A 16,931-nucleotide genomic window follows, 5' to 3' on the forward strand; every position below is an offset into this window, starting at 1 on the left:
TTTTTGGAACGTATGCCAGAAAACAAATTTAGATGGCCTAAACGTGACGATATTGATTTGGTATCAAAATCCGCTTGTTTCCTTGGCCCTGTTACTCTGATAGGGTCTCATCCATTTTCTGTATCTCCCAGACCGGAAAAAAATCAACAGAAATGGATGAAATTTGAAAAAAACACTTAGCCGTTATATTTTTATATCTAGGTATGACTGGAATTACATAGTTTTGAGTTCTTTTATTTAATCTAAAATCTTTTAAGAATATATTTAATTACTTTCTATAAACTTGTACTCTTTCCGACTTCGTAACTTATTTCTCCCTTAAAATTTTAAAGTGCACTTGTTTCTAGGTTGTTTTGCACAGTGTCTAATTTGTCTACCTATACCCCGGTTAAGTTAACGTTATGAGATATGGAACAATCTGCTTTGTCAACATTTACCCCAAGTTATGGGGCAAAGGTAGACAATTTCTGAATTAAAAAAAAAAAATTAATATCATAACAAGAACTGGTGGTAGATTGATTAGGGCTATGTTAATAAGTAGATCACAGACCCCACCTTTGAGCTACACAAAGAATTGCTTCCCAGGGTATTACTGTATTTTAATACCAGTAAAGCAAAGTTAAAAGATGGGGTAAATGTAGACATTTGTCTACCTTTACCCCACCTGCCCATATATATATAAGGTACTTACCCTTTATTCTCAGCTTCTAACACGATGGACAAAATACTCGCCGACAATACACATCAACAAGAACGAAATAAAGGTCACATATACGTTAAGTGCAGTGCAGATATGGCTAATGACGCGCTTATACAGCGTTGTGCAAACTCTCCGAAATGATGCTATACCTACTTAAAAGTGCTGTTTCATATTTTTAATTATATATGGGCAATCTTGTGCTTCCTATATTGATTAATACAATATAGGCCCAATGTCGATAATATCAATATAATAAGATATCGAATTCAAACATTAGACCAACATTGCGCCAGTATTGTTTTATTCTATGTCTATTAATACAATATAGATCCAATACCCAAAATATCAATATAATAAACATATTGACTATACAATATTAAACCAATATTGGAAATATGTGTGAGACTACATTGATTGACCAACATTGCGCGTATATAGTTTTTTTGTATATTGATATAAACATTATAAATACAACGTCGATATTAACCATGTTGGTTACTTAATATTAAACCAATATTGAACCATTATTAGAAATATCCATATAGAATTTATTGGTCATTCCAGATTGCGCCCATACCAGAATTACGAGTATGTATATAGAATTATATTAGATATTCTACGTATATTGATCAACATAAACTTTGAAAATGTTGGATTTACAACATATGTCCTTGATTGATAATGTTCTATATGAATTTTACATAGATTTAAACATGTAGGTCCAATATATAAAACGATATGCAATATTGCGCCAACATATTTACATTGGGCCGATATAAACCCTTTCTCCAAGATTGTGTGCTACCTGGGATCGTGAATCGCAGTACATAATGTATTATCAATTTGCGCATAACGTGAAGCCATAGTATACCGCGAATCAGACCAGAGCTGCTCTGAATAATAGTACAGAACGCTTACCGGTAATGCTATCAGACGTCATGTTATTTAACGAAAAATTGTAGTCGCTGCCTTGATAAAAAAACACTGTGTTATCCGAAACCGGCTCGGCATTGGACGTAGATTCTTCGGTGGCCTGATGCACCTTGCGTGTTTGATGTTGGTCCTTCTTTTTCGCAAAACACGCTAATTCGATATGTCCGACTTTCCTGCAATACGTACAGGTTGATTTAATGTGTTCACAGTGGCGGCTCGTGAGTATTGAAAATGGGTGTTCTGCATTCATAAGGTTCGTGAATGTATGACTGATTTCCAGAACATCTTTGTTAGGAGTGGAAGTAAGAATAGTGGAATGTTGTTTGCTTGCATTTCTCTTCTTTGGAGCTACTTGCGGAGTTTGTGAAGTTCCTGGCAAACTCAAGCTTTCATCAAATGAAATTTGTTGTTTTTGGCCCTCCGCCATGGCGTCGGATCCAGCTTGCATCCCTTTTACAGCGGTGACTTCAACTGTCCGAGTTTGGTTTAGTTCGGCCGGAGCAAAATCTTCCTCAGAAAAAGTGTCGGGATTATATGGACAAATCCCTGTTACACTATGTTGTGTCCGTAAATAAATAAATAATAATGTCTGCGTACATTTAAATTTAAACTCCTTGATGGTAAAATATACATCCATCATGTCACATTCTTAACCGGGGGAGAAGTGTCTCCTTTACCGTTGCGTATAACACTTCTGCAACGTTGTCGCTTATACTCTAATACATAACATCCCTCCCTTGGTATAATTATTTTGAAACATATAAATTTAATTTTTCGGGAGGAACGTTTGGTACCGCCGAATTATAATCAATTAATACAATAGCTTGTGCGAAACTAATATTTCTGAGAAAAAGTGACCAAGATTATTAAACTTATGTGTGATTAGTAGATTGGATTGCTTTGGTGAGATACTTATCGTTTGTTTTCATATAAAATTTACATCTATTGAAGGTTATCAATAATAAACCCACGTGCAACATTGATAACACGCTTGACCTTATCGTTCCGTTAATAAATATTTTAGCAATGAATACAGCATTGTCGCTACAACTGGAAGCTATTGCAAATTATCTAAACTGGACGATATTAATACCATCATACTTCAACTCACTCAATTAAACCATAATATATCTGAAATGCAGTCCACGATTTTGCAACAAGGTGAGAAAATCGACAAATGCGTATAAAACATTAACAATTTGAAGCAAGAAAAACGTCGTTTTTCATAAAAAAATTGCCGTACTCGAAACCAAACTCAATTCAAGTAAGTCCGAGGTTGTCCAGGAGATGCATTCCCGTATGATCCGTGAAAAAAATGTGATTATGTTTGGAATTACTGAAGCCCTCCAAGAGGAAGACCGAATTAACGAAATCTTGAAGGACATTTCCCTTGGCCATATAAATTTTCAATATGCGCTTAGGGTAGGAAAACCCACCGTTCGGTATGCCTAAAACATATATACAAAATTTCAACAAAATCCGTCGAGCCGTTTTCTCAGAAAATTGCCAACAAACGTACGTACGTACATACAGACGGGAAAAAATTTTATTCTTTAAAAGTTGCTTAAAATGGTCTAAAACGTCGACATTTGATGAAATTTTGAAATGTTCAAAAAACGGCTATCGCAATAGCTACCTAGCACATGCTAGGAAGCTAAAAATTCTATACCGATATTAATACTATAGTACGTTTCCTAAGAAATGAATTAATCGGGCCAGGTTACCTGCATGGTTATAGGTGGAAGCATCTCGTTGTCTACACGCTGGATTTACAGTGAAGCAAGAAACTATTCGTATGACTAAAAATTCTGGACCCCCAAGGTGTAACTATTAGAAAACGAAGAAGATTAAGAAGGGAATACTTTAGTAAAGAACCGAATTATATCTGGCACATTGATTCGTATGACAAGTTAAAACCCTACGGTATTGGGATTAGTGGATGCATTGATGGATTTTCTAGAAAAATCATTTGTGTTAGGGCTTCTCCTACTACCAACAATCCGAAAGTAATAGCTGGATTCTATTTAAAAGCTGTAAAATAATTACAAGGTTGTCCTGTAACTGTGCGATCCGACATGGGAACTGAAAACAATGTAATATATACTTAAAGGTAATTTGAATTATTAATTGTTTCTTTTTGTTGCAATATGAAGAAAGTCTAGTAAATCTTTACATATTCAATGTTTAATAAAAAAAATTGAATAGAAAAACTGTATTTTATATATTTTATGTCTTACTAAGCTATCATAGCACATTTTATATCGGTGATATGCGGGCATAAAGTATCACTTTATGTCCTAGGACATTAGCTATCATCATAGTAACTCATTTATACTTAATAACAAAACAAACAAATATTTGCAGATCATTGAAGATTAGAAACGTTAATTATTAATTGTCAATATCTACTAAATCATAAGATTGGTCTTATTTTGTATAGTTTCTGAAACATCTTGCTCATTCACAATGAATTGAATTATTTAAAATTAAGTTTGGATGGTTTCAATCACATTAACAAATTCTAACCACGCATGCTCGATCAAACATAATGAATTATTTTGTAAATGAATTTTAACGAAGGAAACTATTTGTAAACCTTAAAATTGTGTATGTACCATGGGCATAAATTGATGTTTATACTCTCGGGTGATTCTCAAGAATATAAACATCACTATTATGCCCTTAATAGATAAATACCTATTAATACATCTACATATAAAACAAACTACAAACTATTTTACTAAACCTCTCGACAGGAAAGATATCCGATCATAGAACACTTGATTCTGATTTACAATCTATGTTGTTCTTAAAATGCGAACGACCTCCGGGATAGTATCGTATCAATGTTGATCGAAAAGATTTTTCGTTCAACATTGATTTGGTCCTATTCCGGAAGTTGTTTGTATCTTAAAAAAAACTTAGATTATATAGTGGCATCAAGTGTGCTGTGATCGGATATCTTTCTTGACGAGAGTAATAAGGTACTTAAACTACTAAACTTCTCGCCAGAAGAGATTGCCGGTCATAAAACACCTTATCTCGGTGTACAATCTACGTTTTTTTAAATATGTGAGCGATTTTCGGGATAGTATCGTATTAATGTTGAAAGAAAGGATTTTTCGTTCAACATTGGAATGATCTTATTCCGTAAGTCGTTCGCATTTTAAGAAAAACATACATTGTAGATCGACATAAGGTGTGCTGTGACCGGCAATCTTTTCTGACGAGAGTAATATAAACAATTACAATATATAACTAAAAACTATGAACAAAAAAACTAAAATAACATTAAAACTAACTTAATTTCTAAAGTATGGTTTGTAATATTTCCTGTAAATTTTTCTGTAATAATTTAAGACGTTAATTTGATTATTTAAAACTTACCCTTTGTGTTGGCCACCTCTGTTTGGTCCTGATTTGAAATTCTGCTGTAATTTTATATAAAATTAAAAAATATTGTGGAAATATATTACACGTTTACCTTTTTCTTTATTTCTTTGCAAATTGTCACTCTGTAGGGCGTACCTCCTAGTACATGTTGTAAAATTTTTCTGGTTATCGAGGATTCCATATTTAATCCTAGAGTCTCATTTGTAGCCAATTTTGTATTGATTTTGTTTTCTATTAATTGTCTTTTTAAATTTTCTAAAGACGCGTAAAGCATCTTTAAATTTGTACTTTCTTTTTCTTCGGTTTTTATTAACATTAGAATTACGGTGGGGCCGTTCTTACGTGGTACAAAAAGTACATCGCTTAAGTTTTTGTTTCTGGTATCCACTCGCAGATTATCCATAAGTTCTTTGTTACTAAAATGTAAAATATTATTTTAAAAATTTTGTTTTGTAAATAGTTTATTTGTAAAAAATTTGTGTTTTTATTAGTTTGTAAATAATTTGTGTGTATTTTTATTAATTTAGTATTGGTTTTTATTTTTATTTTTTTGAGAAATTTATTTATAAATATTTTGTATGTGTGTATTTTTATTAGTTTTAGGTATTGTTTAATATTTTGTAAATATTTCATTTCGGTGGTTCAAAGGAAACTATTTTAATTTTTTTGAGAAATAAATTTCTTTAGGAACAAATCTGTTGACATGATTTGTGTACAAATTATATTGTAAGTTTAATACATTTTGATAATAGTGACAATGTTTTTTACATATTGCGTTTTGAATATATACACGTTTGAAAGTTCAATCAATCAATTATTTAGAAAATATGTGAATATTCTTTGTGTAGATTAATTTATCAAATTTTTTTTAAAATTTTTGTTGATTTTTAATATGTTTACATGCAGTGAGTTTTTTACGATTGGGTCTTATGATTTTACATGTTAATTTTTTATACTTTATGAGCTCCGATAAATGGATTGAATATTTTCTTAAAGATAAAAGTTAACAGGGGGTTAAAAAATTAGCAAGTAAAATCCTACGATTAATTTTCAAAAAAACTTACTGTATGATGATGGAATGTAAAATTTTAATTTTCAATATTTTTCATTTCATATTTGTATCAAAAGGTGAAGAGTATCTAAATATTATTGACAATCAATTTATGAATTTGTTTTTACTGTTATGGTTTCGTATTAAAGATCTTATGCGAAATTGGAACATTTATTAGTTTTTAGAGTTAGTTGGGGTTATGAAGAAAATAATTATAGAATTGTTTGAAGGTAATATCTAGAGGTATTTGATTAATTTGAAAGAAAAAATGTGTGTAAATATAACGTAAAGCTAATTGAAATTATTTAAACAGTATATCGATTATTTTACACAAAAAAAAGAGTAACATTTGAACCGTTTTGTGGAAATGTAGTTGTGGTAATTACAGTGTTGTACGTGAAAGTTTTAAATTGATATATTGAAAATCGAAGGAGCGCCAATGGTGTGAAAATTGTGTTTAAATTGTACCTATCTTCAAAGAAAAGTGTATTCTTTTAGGTTAGAGTAGGTATGTTTATATTCTCGAAGTTGGAAATAATTTATAATGGTACCTTGCACGATTTATGTCTTACATTCTAGAAAGATTGCTGAGAATGAACTGTTTCCCTCCCCTGCAACAGCATCAGGTGACTTCACTTAGATTCACTATAGACAAATCAGTAAATGTTATGTAGGAGAACAAGGCTAGATAAAAACTGACACTTGTTAGATATTAATTGACAATTGTTAGATACTAATTGACAATTATCAGATAAGAACTGACAATTGTTAGATAATATTTAAAAGATCTTGGCCCCACAGCGCTTTCGTAGGTTTGACTAATTCATAGTTAGGAAAATTATCGGTAATCCTTTTGGAAATCCTTCTTTTATAAACACGTATACTTGTGGTTTTCGTACTCGTCCAGTAATAGCAGAGTAGCACTATCATCTCACACATTGTCGATATTCTCTGCACTTTGGGTAACTTCAGTTTGTAATCCTTCCCCTCCACCTAACTCTTCTTCAACTGAAGGTGATTGCATTTCAGTTGTCGCTAAAAAACAGTATTAATTTCTATAATAAAACATACCTCCTATAATACCTGCATTTTTTGCCACCAATTTATTATTAATTATAAAATAATCCTTCAAAACAATTACTTTTGATTTCAAGTTCTTATTATTCATATTTGTGTCCATTGTATTTTTAAAAACAGCAGTAGTACAAAAATCACGGTATGCACAGCAACAGTCGAAAATTAAGGTTAAAATACTTCGTTTACAAAAGTCAACGTACTATTTTTCTGGTGGGAAAGTTTAGCAACGGTTGCACCGCACCACAACCCAACAAATTGCGTTCAGAGGAAACAACAAGTCACCAGTCTCAACTGTTGCGTCGGCTGAACGCGCCCTTTGTCTCGATCACCCGACAAAATTTTGGAATTGTACTGCTTTACAGGAGTGCGGATATGCGAGACAACACATTCGAGCGTGGTTAGCGTGTGCCTTGAACAATATCCCAGAGGGTAAACAACAGGGGCTGTTACACCCATATTCCTTGAACGAATCCATTTCGACTATCTAGGACCCTTTGTGACGACTACGACTTCTAAGAGAAATACACATCTCCTAGTAGCGATGGACGCATTTTCCAAATTTGTATGAATGTGGGCCGTGAAGAGTACAAAGACTAAGGGCGTACTTTCCGTTTTCAGGAATATGTGAATTTTTACGGATTACCAGAACGTGTAATTACAGACCGGGGAACGTGTTTTACCTCGCGAGAATTCGAAACATTTTGTGAAATGAACGGCATCAAACACACCTTAAATTCGACGCGCCATCCAAGGGTTAACTATGAGGCGCCGTTTGTTCCAAAATTAAACAGGTGCAGGGTAAGTTAAAATAGTAGAAAAAAACTTACACCGCTGCCAAATAAACTCTCCCCGACGTAGAAAAAAAAATTACACACCGCCGCCGCGGAATTACTTACCCCTGCAAAAAATTCACTCACCGCTGTAGCGCGGTGTCGAAACGCAGTTCATCTAGTCGCCGCCTATTGGCGCGCAAACCCGTAACGCAAATGCAGGACTCTGAATCAGTTAAGATATTTGCACGCACAAATACAGGTGTTGAGAACGTGTACGCATAGCCCACTTATTGCGCATTGCCTTTGTGAAAAAAGAAAAGGTAAGTGCATAAATAAAACATTTGATTTGTCGGTAAGGTAAGTGCGCGTTCTTAAGTAAAATCACAGATTTACAAGTTTATGGAAATCTGTGGTATCTACTTATTATATTATTACGGTAGGGGTAGGTTGGATCATGTTTACAAACACGTACCCCTTTGTCTTTATTATTTTATCCTACTTCATGGAATGTAGAATACCTTTCAAGTAGAGAATTATGGTTGTCATGCTTAGTATGTTTTCTATACTATTCGAGTAGGTATTAATGTTACAAATAAAGTACACAATTTTGTTAATGGTCACACTGGCCTGTAAATGTGAATATTTAAGGTAAAAAAATTATAAATACAGCGTCCCCAATAGCAGGAGTAGTTAGGGGTGCATTTTTTTTTAAACTAAAGGAAGGGAAACTGCTTATGCCATGTATAGGGGGGGTGGGGAAACTGCACAAAAATGTTCCTTTCCTCACTTATTCACACTAACCGGTCAATGTACACATTAATCGAATTGTGTACTTTAACCGTATAACATTAATATTACATAGTAGCCTAGAGGGTGTCTATTTAATGGGATCAGAGGATTAATGAAAACGGTAAAAGATAGAACCAGGAAATAAAAGATATGTAGATACATTAACGCATGCATATCCGCATATGCTTTAAAATATTTTCGTATATACAGAGTGTTCACATTGTGATATACAATTCTTTTTTTAATGAAATAGTACAACTTTTAAAACGCCAATCGATTCATTCTCTTCCAGTTGGAGGACAAGCTACAAGCTCCAACACTGGCCGAGTGGGCAGACCATGCCACGATATTCCGAAAGAACAACTACTTATATTACAATCTATTGGATTGAATTGGTCTGCTATGAGTCGATTTTTAAATATATCAAGGAGTACGTTATATCGCTTAAAAACCAAATATGAAATATGCAGTAATCCAGTTGATTATGATGAGCTATACTCAACTATCCAAAAGATATTGGATGAAACACCAAATGCAGGTGAGATATATGTTCTTGGTAGTCTCCGAGCTAGAAAAATAACTGCACCGCGATCGAGAGTTCGTGAAATTTTGCAAGAAATTGACCCTGTAGGACGAGCTCTACGAAAGAAAATCACCATCAAGAGAAGAGTATATAATGTAAAAGGTGCTAATCATTTGTGGTGAGTAATTATCTATCTGGTTATCTTTAAGAAGAACATTTGAACTTTCTATTGTCGCAACGGCAATTACAATTCGCCAGAGTTATGCAGATAGGGACCAACCCACAAAAATTTTTTTCCAATAAATTCTTTGAAATATCAAAATGCCCTGCAACAAGAATATGTATTCTTCTAGGGCATGGAGTGCAAGTAAAATTTTGATTTTGATGCTTAGAATTGATAGCATTTGCTAAACGACTTGTTTTCTCATTTTCACAGTGATGTGGATTGGTTCATTTCTGCATAACTCTGTCCAATTGGATGTATCCGTATAATGCAACTTATCTCTTTGCTTCCAAAAATGGGCAAACTATTCTTTCGACATTGCTAGTTATAGATATGCGAACATACACAAAAATGATGAAAATTAATTGTTACAGGCATATGGACTCCAACCACAAACTGATACAGTTTCGATTCGTATATCATGGTTGCATAGATGGATATAGTAGGGCAATTATCTACCTAGAGTGTATGACTGATAATAAGGCGGATACAGTCATGCAGTTATTTGAGAAAGGAGTTTCTACCTTTGGTTTACCAAATCGTGTAAGAGGTGATCATGGGACTGAAAATATAGCTGTCGCAACTTTCATACTGAATCAAAATGGTTTAAACCGGGGTAGCTACATCACCGGTAAGTCAGTACACAATCAACGAATAGAGAGATTGTGGGCAGAAGTGAATCGCGTGGTGTCTTACCATTATAAAACTTTATTTTTAAATATGGAAGAACATAATTTATTAGACGAATATAGTGAAATCGACCTATTCTCTTTACAATATGTTTTTTTACCGAGAATTAGAAACTCGTTGAAGGAATTTGTTGATCAATGGAATAATCACGGTCTAAGCACTATGCATGGCAAATCTCCATTGCAGCTTTGGCATTTATCTTTCATGAATGGGAGTGGCCATGATGATGTACTTTCAGATGACATTCACGGTTATGGCACTGAAGAGACAGAATCTCATTTTGAAATTATTACAGAGAATAATGTTGTAATTCCTACATCAAATATAAATATTACACCAGAACAAATGCAGCAAATAGTGGACGCAGTTCCAGACCCGGTTGCAGATGATTATGCTCAAGGCATCATTCATTACGGAGTTATTAGAAATCTATTACATACCTTGTTACAGCTATAATTTATGTTAATTATTGAAACAATAAACTATACTGTAAGATTGAAACGTTTTACTGAATTTATAGACTGTAATGTACAGTATCCTGTATTTTTATTCACTTTAGTTTTCAAGTCGAATTTTCCATAAAGAAGGTGGTCGACACTTTTCAGAAGTCGAAAGGTCAAACGAACAAACAGAAACGCAGCTCACATTACTACAGATAAAATTTTTTATCTTGAAGCACAGTATTCAGATTTAGTGTAATTTAAATTTAATGTAATGCATTCATAGAGGAAAGGATGAGTTTTACTAGACAGTACCTACGGTTAACTACGATACTTTGACATTCTATACTAACGTGAGGAAAGATAACTAATGCTTTCTGTTCATTGAATTACTCTTTTTTGATAAACTTCAAGATTGCGTATACAACATTTGTAAGTTTTGGAGATCTTTATAAAAGATAAGTTACATAACTGATATAGCAGATATCCTGTACCTCCATCCTCCAGTGATTAGTATTATCAATTTATTTTGAAATTTTATAATCCAATGTTATTGATCCACATATTGTTCAGAATCTTGAGAATTGTTCATACATAGTCGTAGTGCTTTGTGGTTTTTGAAGAGGCAGCAGCTTTTAGGTTGAGTGATTTTAATATAATAGAAAAGGGTTAATTGAAAAGGAATTCTCAATAAAAGGAAAACTAAATAAATTTTATTTTCGAAAAATCAGAACTAAAACTTAATTGCACATTCTCGGCAACATTGCCAGTCAAATTACGCAAATGCAAAATCCTTGCAGTTGCCTATTCCAAATGCCATATGTTGTTTGAATTTATCATAGGATGAGTGACAGGTAGGCAGCGATATTTCTAAAGCACATGTGTTGGCTTTTGGATAGAGCGTGGCATCATCGTGTAAAAATGTAATTTTTGGTGCAATGCTGAAGCCCAGAGGTGGAACAGTTTCAGCTGCCGTAATGAAAATAATGACGTCTTTTAGTGTTACCTCTGTTACATTGTCTGAAAAAGAACCAAATTTCAAAAGACAGATCAGTTGCGTGAATGCCTATACATACCTTCACAGTCAAGCAAGAAATCTCTCCAGAAGCTTATTATACGGTTCTCAATGGACCGCTTAGAACTGCCTTGTTCGCTATACATAATAGAAAACAATTTTTCCAGTGTATTACTTGTTATATCTTCAGTCTGGCACATAGTATTCTGGAAGAGGTTTGGGTGACTCTTCAGTAGCTCGTATATCATTCCTGTGTTCAAACCTTCTCGGAACTGCCCCAAGGCCGGTCTTATTCGATGGAAGGCGTAGAATTTTGTTACATCTGAAACCAAAAGAATGAGAATGAAGCATCTCATGAATGGGAGACAAATTATTCGACTCAGCACAATTTTTTTAATTACGATATGTAGGGATATCACAAGCCGCTCGATCATAAAAAGAAGTTGTGAGAAATTGATCAACACTAAATATGCATATAAATTCAACTTTCCTCATTGTTAATTACCTACTGGTAAATATTTCAATCACACTGTCATGTATAGGCTAGTGCTAGAGGACATATCCAAACTCTGGTGAGCCGAACAATTACCCAAAACTGAAAACTTACCATCCAACAATTGATCTTTAGTTTTCATGTCTGTTATAACTTCATACCCTGCTATGGTGAAAAACTGATTTTTATCCAATATATCCTGAATGACAGATGCATCGGTAGCATTTGACAATTTATTTAATTCATCCCGAATATGATGGTCATCAATATCATTGATAGTTGGAAAGCCCTCCGCAATATCCTGGCGAAGAACTGAATAAAAACTCTGTGAAAAAAAATGAGGCCCGTCTCCTCCATGGATTAAAGAAAGGGCAATCATTTGTCCGGCTGCGTAATAATGCCTCTCATTCATTGCTCTCATGTCTAGTCGGATATACTTTTTATCAGATCCACAGAACATGGAGCTCTCTTTAATATGGTTCAGAACTAGTCGGAACATTTCTCGACTAGGACCTCCAGCATCTACGGCTCCTTCACCTGTTCCTTCAATATCACTGAAGTTCACTGATATTTTATGAAAGGGCGAGAAAGATGAACGCTTTAGAGCTCTCAGGCAGCAATCGAAGATACCTTCACGGTATATATTGAACATTGTCACTCCTAGAAACAGATATAATGATGTGTCATATGTTTGGAAGCACTAAATGTATGCAGTAGGGTATAAGTGGTATTGACGAAGATGAGGTTCACTTCCTACAACCCACTTTTTTCACGTTAGTTTAATTTTAAATGAATTAAAAAAAAATGTTTGGTAGGCATAGCCGATCCTTAAAGATATTATTAGTGCATAGTCATTAGTCAAAATTTTGATATATTAAAAAAATACCAAAGAATTTTTGAAATTATTTAAAAGGCTTTCATTTTTAAATAAAACATCGTCACATTCAACATTTTGCAACAATTTTATAAGGAAAGGTTTTTTAGGTTGAGAAAACAAATGGTCGAGTGAACTTAATCTTGGGAATGTATAAACTTTTAAATATTAACCTTCTTCAGTAATCTGCTCATTCAGGTTCTGTAATAGACTCTTCAGGGTCATCTCGGATTCGGAATGTCCCTCGTTTGTCCCAGAAGTCGTTTCGCTTTGTTCAAGTGACTATTAAGAAATCATTATCAGTGCAGTGAAATAATTCAACATCCTAATAAGAGTTTACCAATGCAGGGTGTTCATCTTGGGTTTCATTTGGACTTTCAGATGAGGCTGGATTTGCCTCGGGATTTGCTATATCCACATCTTCATGGGAACTATCACTGAGAACGTCGGGACACGCTAGATAATCAGTCACATCAATAGTCGTTAGCTGAACAGTTGGTCTAATATAAATCATTTTGTGATTGAATATTGATCGAATTGTATCCCCATTCAGCTCTCCACCTGGTGGAAGGTTTGGCTTCACTAAGCGTCCACTCATAGGAATTAGCAATTCAAATTCAACATCAGCTAAAAGTGATTGGAACAAGTCTCGAAATGCAGTGTTGACTTCTTCGCGATTCCACCCAGAGTTAAACTTTACTTTCGAAAATGCAAAGCCTGAAAAATTTAACATGTAATTCAATATATAGTCGTAAGTAATATCATAAGGGTATCTAATTTTTCCGAAAAAAATCGAAAAAGCACGTTGCTAACTAATATTTTAACAAATAGTATGAGTGCAGGTGGCAACAAAAATCCGAGTCGAAGGTGAGGATTTTTGCACCTGCACGAATGATTTTTGTTAAAAAATATTACTTTGCATTGTGTTTTTTTTATTTGTTTCGCGGAAAAAATTAGATGCCCGAATGGTATTTGACATGAGTAACAGATCAAAGGTATTTATTATAATTTCTGGTGACAAATACTGACAGCTGCCAAGTTTTGCGCGAGTAAACTCGAAAAAACTACCATTTGTAATTCAAAATTGCGCGTTTGTGATTGGTTGAAATTAAGACGAGGGAAATAGTCTTTATACAAATAATCATTGCTGTTACCTTGTTCAAATGCTTTGGTTTTTTCTCTTCCTTTAAGCGTCAAGATTGTGCGTGGTGATTTCAATAATAGAACATCCCTGCAGAAATTTGAATGCACGGGAGAATGTGCACGTTTTCTTTTCCTTGAGGCAATCATCCTATTTGATTGATCAGCTGCAGAGGTAGATCTGATTGTTGGGAACAGACGTCTCAATTATTCTCTAGTTGTTGTGGCAACATTACGTGCCAATGGTGGTGGCACTGCTGACGTAATCGGGTTACTATCTGGGCTCGCAGAAGAGCCCTGCGTTGCTTGTCGAACCGCAGTTTCCAATGTATTGCGAAGAGTTGGACTGTTGAGAATTTGCGACACAATCTCTTCTACTCTTTCGGCCATTATAAATCTGGAAATTGTGACTAATGAAACGATAATGAAGTACATGCCTTGGGAAAATATTTGCAACAAACATTTAATAAAAAATGTAGATAATCTGGAATCTGTCTTTTTTCGGATGAATACAATACGACAAAATGTCACTAGCAAAGTTTTGTTTTCCAAAAATGAATCGATTGGCGTTTTAAAAGTTGTACTATTTCATTAAAAAAAGAATTGTATATCACAATGTGAACACTCTGTATATACGAAAATATTTTAAAGCATATGCGGATATGCATGCGTTAATGTATCTACATATCTTTTATTTCCTGGTTCTATCTTTTACCGTTTTCATTAATCCTCTGATCCCATTAAATAGACACCCTCTAGGCTACTATGTAATATTAATGTTATACGGTTAAAGTACACAATTCGATTAATGTGTACATTGACCGGTTAGTGTGAATAAGTGAGGAAAGGAACATTTTTGTGCAGTTTCCCCACCCCCCCTATACATGGCATAAGCAGTTTCCCTTCCTTTAGTTTAAAAAAAAATGCACCCCTAACTACTCCTGCTATTGGGGACGCTGTATTTATAATTTTTTTACCTTAAATATTCACATTTACAGGCCAGTGTGACCATTAACAAAATTGTGTACTTTATCTGTAACATTAATACCTACTCGAATAGAAGTTAAGTATAGAAAACATACTAAGCATGACAACCATAATTCTCTACTTGAAAGGTATTCTACATTCCATGAAGTAGGATAAAATAATAAAGACAAAGGGGTACGTGTTTGTAAACATGATCCAACCTACCCCTACCGTAATAATATAATAAGTAGATACCACAGATTTCCATAAACTTGTAAATCTGTGATTTTACTTAAGAACGCGCACTTACCTTACCGACAAATCAAATGTTTTATTTATGCACTTACCTTTTCTTTTTTCACAAAGGCAATGCGCAATAAGTGGGCTATGCGTACACGTTCTCAACACCTGTATTTGTGCGTGCAAATATCTTAACTGATTCAGAGTCCTGCATTTGCGTTACGGGTTTGCGCGCCAATAGGCGGCGACTAGATGAACTGCGTTTCGACACCGCGCTACAGCGGTGAGTGAATTTTTTGCAGGGGTAAGTAATTCCGCGGCGGCGGTGTGTAATTTTTTTTTCTACGTCGGGGAGAGTTTATTTGGCAGCGGTGTAAGTTTTTTTCTACTATTTTAACTTACCCTGCACCTGTTTAATTTTGGAACAAACGGCGCCTCATAGCTAACGGACAGGTTGAACGAGTGAATCGCGTGATAATACCGGTTGTCAGTGGTAAAATTGGGGAAGTTCAGAGAAATTTAAATTGACAGGTTAATAAAACTACGGGGAAAACGCCATTCGAGATTGTTTATGGTTTTAAGGCGCGTTGCATTTTCTTGACACGCAAACATGCTAGAACCAACGGGTCTGTTCTTTCCTTCAACAAATTCACAAGGAAACTGCCTTTTGTTTTTCCTTATGGTATCGAGCAGTGGCGGCTCGTGGTTACTTTCATAGGGAGGTCATAATCAAAAACGTAATTTGCGAAACGAAACCGAAATTTTGTTTTATGGGAATGCTAATTTGGATTTAATCTTAATTGTGCTAATACAGCATGTAAAAAGAAAACGTTCTTCTAAATGAAAAAAAAAATAAACTAGATTGTATTTAGTTCGTCAACACAATATGAAAATAACACAATAAAAAACGAAACAGTCAACCAGTTTAATTTAACTGAACAACACATTTTTTCAAATAGTTTTAAATTTTAAATCAACCCTTCGATCTTTATTATTTGCAGAATGATCTATGACACGCTCATTAAAGTTCACAATACTATTTATAAACGGCTTCTCTATGCTTAACATGGCCAAGGCAGACCGTCTATCTTGTCCCATTGTATTTCGCAAAAACGTCTTTATTCTTTTTAATGTACAGAAACATCGTTCGCTCTCAACAGTTGTCATCGGTTATGTACACAGTATAGTCAATAACTTGACTGTTTCCGAAAAAGTTTCGATAAGATTAAGATTAATAAATAATTGGAGCATTGGTACGGCTCCAGAACTTTTACCAAAATCATCCCGTTCATAAATAACTTTTAATTCGGTCTGTAGCTTTAAATTATTTATACATGGAAAGTTTTCTTTGACTGATTTTAAAACATGGCCTGGAAAATTATTTTTGTATTGTTGAAACTGGTCACTATGAAATAATTGGGCGACTACTAAATGGTCACTAAAACTAAAACGGTGGGCTATTTCGGAGTTTATTATATCACACACTTCCAAAGCAAGTGACGATTAGAATCTTCATTTTTCCTAGGTCTTTTAGCAGATGTGGAAGATGAAGGCATTTCCAATGATATTTCGGTTAATATTTTGTCTCTAACATTTTGAATTGAAGTTTTA

At 34.2% G+C, this 16,931-nt stretch overlaps 1 protein-coding gene and 1 long non-coding RNA gene across 2 annotated transcripts; both read right to left on the reverse strand.

The window, feature by feature from the left end:
* Window positions 1-3,900: 3,900 nt before the first annotated feature.
* Window positions 3,901-5,498, reverse strand: LOC116160314. The gene is made up of 3 exons (XR_004143179.1): window positions 5,118-5,498; window positions 5,021-5,064; window positions 3,901-4,966 (listed from the first exon to the last, which is right to left on the reverse strand). It is a non-coding gene; the product is annotated as an uncharacterized LOC116160314 (long non-coding RNA).
* A 5,693-nt stretch (window positions 5,499-11,191) lies between these two features.
* Window positions 11,192-13,325, reverse strand: LOC116159262 (G2/M phase-specific E3 ubiquitin-protein ligase-like). The gene is made up of 5 exons (XM_031472217.1): window positions 13,315-13,325; window positions 13,148-13,256; window positions 12,215-12,760; window positions 11,669-11,929; window positions 11,192-11,612 (listed from the first exon to the last, which is right to left on the reverse strand). The coding sequence occupies exons 2-5, from the start codon at window positions 13,197-13,199 to the stop codon at window positions 11,368-11,370; spliced, it is 1,104 nt and encodes a 367-aa protein (XP_031328077.1). The 5' UTR covers window positions 13,200-13,256; window positions 13,315-13,325; the 3' UTR covers window positions 11,192-11,367.
* Between the last annotated feature and the right edge of the window lie 3,606 nt (window positions 13,326-16,931).

This window comes from Photinus pyralis, unplaced genomic scaffold, assembly GCF_008802855.1.
Source record: "Photinus pyralis isolate 1611_PpyrPB1 unplaced genomic scaffold, Ppyr1.3 Ppyr1.4_LG1, whole genome shotgun sequence".
Taxonomy (NCBI): Eukaryota; Metazoa; Arthropoda; class Insecta; order Coleoptera; family Lampyridae; genus Photinus; species Photinus pyralis.